The sequence below is a fragment of the Borostomias antarcticus genome, assembly GCF_949987555.1.
Source record: "Borostomias antarcticus genome assembly, chromosome: 4".
Classification (NCBI taxonomy): domain Eukaryota; kingdom Metazoa; phylum Chordata; class Actinopteri; order Stomiiformes; family Stomiidae; genus Borostomias; species Borostomias antarcticus.
Window position 1 is genome coordinate 19,641,963 of NC_140237.1, and position 2,500 is coordinate 19,644,462.

At 52.2% G+C, this 2,500-nt stretch overlaps 1 protein-coding gene across 1 annotated transcript in view; it reads left to right on the forward strand.

Annotated features, from left to right (window-relative positions):
• Positions 1-2,500, forward strand: part of LOC311308409 (CBY1-interacting BAR domain-containing protein 2-like) — a gene marked incomplete at its 3' end in the record, with an annotated part of 8,726 nt that overhangs the window by 1,134 nt on the left and 5,092 nt on the right. The window contains exons 2-7 of the mRNA XM_084437368.1: positions 311-545; positions 731-799; positions 1,006-1,107; positions 1,607-1,711; positions 2,132-2,245; positions 2,351-2,500. The exon at positions 2,351-2,500 is cut by the window's right edge and continues 12 nt beyond it. Coding sequence (XP_084293494.1) covers positions 311-545; positions 731-799; positions 1,006-1,107; positions 1,607-1,711; positions 2,132-2,245; positions 2,351-2,500 — 775 coding nt within the window. The remainder of the gene's footprint in view (positions 1-310; positions 546-730; positions 800-1,005; positions 1,108-1,606; positions 1,712-2,131; positions 2,246-2,350) is intronic.

Consider the following 2,500-nt stretch of genomic DNA (forward strand, 5'->3'; position numbering starts at 1 on the left):
CATTAAGTGCGTTCTACGCTCTGAGCCAAGCTGAGCCGCTCAGTTACTTAACGCACCCACTGCATACCAATATGTTGCAATTCCGGAGTTCTGATACTGACATCAATCCAATTTGGATATTCCTGGATACAGACCGTTTTCGCCCAGTCTGTAAGCTGTTAAAACCGAAAGGGATGTGCTGTCATATTGCGATACGCACGGCAGCCATTTTTCTTACTTAATGTACCTTGAACATTGAAAATCAGGCTTTAACAGGATTATGGACGCCAGTCCAGCTCTTAACTCAGCTGGTTCCCGTGTGTGTGTCCAGGGACGGCCAGGTCAAGGCCATGGAGTCCGCCGTGGCCCACGCGGAGAAGCACCTGGGTCAGTTCTGCACGCTGCTGGCCTCCTACACCAGGAAGACGGCCAAGCTGAGGGACAAGGCCGACCTGCTGGTCACGCAGATCGCCGACTTCGCCAACGCGGAGGACCCCGAGCTGCGCCTCACGCTCAAGAACCTGGCGGAGGACCTGGCCATGGTCCAGGACTACCGACAGGCCCAGGTCAGAGGTCAGGGGGTCGGGGCTGAGGGTCTGAACCGCTCTGCGGGGGTCATGAACTCCAGAAATAGAAAGACAGATCAGAGAGTTACTCACAAGTACTGACTTCAAGTTATTCTTAGCAACCCGTTATTTACTCCATTCAGTTGATGTTCTTTGTAAAGCAACACCTTGTTCTCTTCTGGCAGGTGGAGAGACTAGAGACCAGAGTCGTCGCTCCACTCAAAGCCTACGGCAACATTGTTAAAAGCAAGAGAGTGAGTAGAGATTTGTGAGAAAGAGCAGACTATCGTGGGAATAATGACTGTCAGACCAAAGCAAGATGCTTTCTCATTACACACACACACGCACACACACACACAAACACACAGCCTCTCATCTCCCCACTGTGCGAGAGAACGCCTCGCGGCCGGCGTGCGCGTGCAGCCGTATGAAGCGTTGCCATGTCCTGCCGTCCCTCCAGGCGGATCTGAAGAGGCTCGGCGCCGACCGGAGCAGGGAGCTGAAGGAGCTGCAGAAGCTGGAGAAGCTCCGGCGTAAGAACCCCGCGGACCGCCAGGTCATCGTATCCTCAACCGCAGCTGGCGCCATCTCCCAGGCCCGTAGCCAGCCTTGTGGAGGGGGGGGGGGGACCTTTTGTCTTAAATTCTGGACGCGGGGGGGGGGGGGGGGGTGGGGGGGGGGTTTGTTCAATCGACCCGATCCCCCCCCTGGCTATTGTAGCAGAGCTCTGGATATCGTGACAGGAACAGATGGCACACGGTAATCTGCCGAACTCAAAGGTGAAACTACCTGAACATGGGTTGTCACCTCTATTGGTTGTTATCTAGGATTTTCATTTTCTGTCTCTTTCAGCGACAACTTGAGTATCACAAGTTCTGTTTCATTTCCTTGACGAGTATCTTCAGTCACAGGTGATCGGACTTCTCCTGAGGGTTCCTCACGGATATCCTTCAAAAGACCAGATCCTATCAAACACACAAGCCGCCTGATCTAGCTCCAGTATGGTGTAGTCAGTCTGTGATACTGCAGCGCTCTCATTGGCTGTGCGTTGTGATTGGCAGGCGGAGGTGAGCGCCCAGAAGGCCACCAACAACGCCCAGCGCAGCACCAGGCAGCTGGAGGACAGCATCACTGAGTTCCAGAGACAGAAACTAGAGGACATTAAGGCTAGTCTCACGCACACACACACACACGCACACACACACACACACACACACACACACACACACACACACACACACACACACACACACACACATGCGGACACACACGCACACACAATGCACACACACATTTTTTTTTTTTTTTTTTTTATTTAACCTTTATTTAACCAGGAGGTCCCATTGAGATTAAAAATCTATTTTTCAAGGGAGACCTGGCCAAGACAGGCAACAGCATAAAATAAACACAGTTACAGACATGACATAAAAACAACAATAACATTAAAGTACATAAAAAGAGTAAACCTGTAACATTTTAAAATCCCAGTTCATCGGACAGAATCAAAAGCACTGACAGCTTATAAAAAAACATCATTTACCTGTCATGCATCCAGTGATGGCCGGAAGGTTGCTGTTTTTTCACAGAGGATTTTCACAGACTTCATCACAGTGGAGATGCTCTTCCATGCAAAGGCTCTGGAGGTCTACACACACACCTTCCAGAACCTGGAGAGCATGGACATAGACAAGGACATGGAGGTGAGACACACACACACCTACACACACTCACACACCTACACACACACACACACAAGTCCACAAAGAGAGGGCTACGAGGATGGCGACCTCCCCCTTGCTCCACAGCTCTTCGCGGGGAGGATCAGAGTGTTTGACGGCGCTCTGGACACCCAGGCCATGCTGACCGCCCGCTCCGCCTCCTCCTTGGCCCACCATGCCAGCCCCACCCTGGGCAGCACCCTGGGCGGCACCATCCTCAGACACACAGCGGCAGAC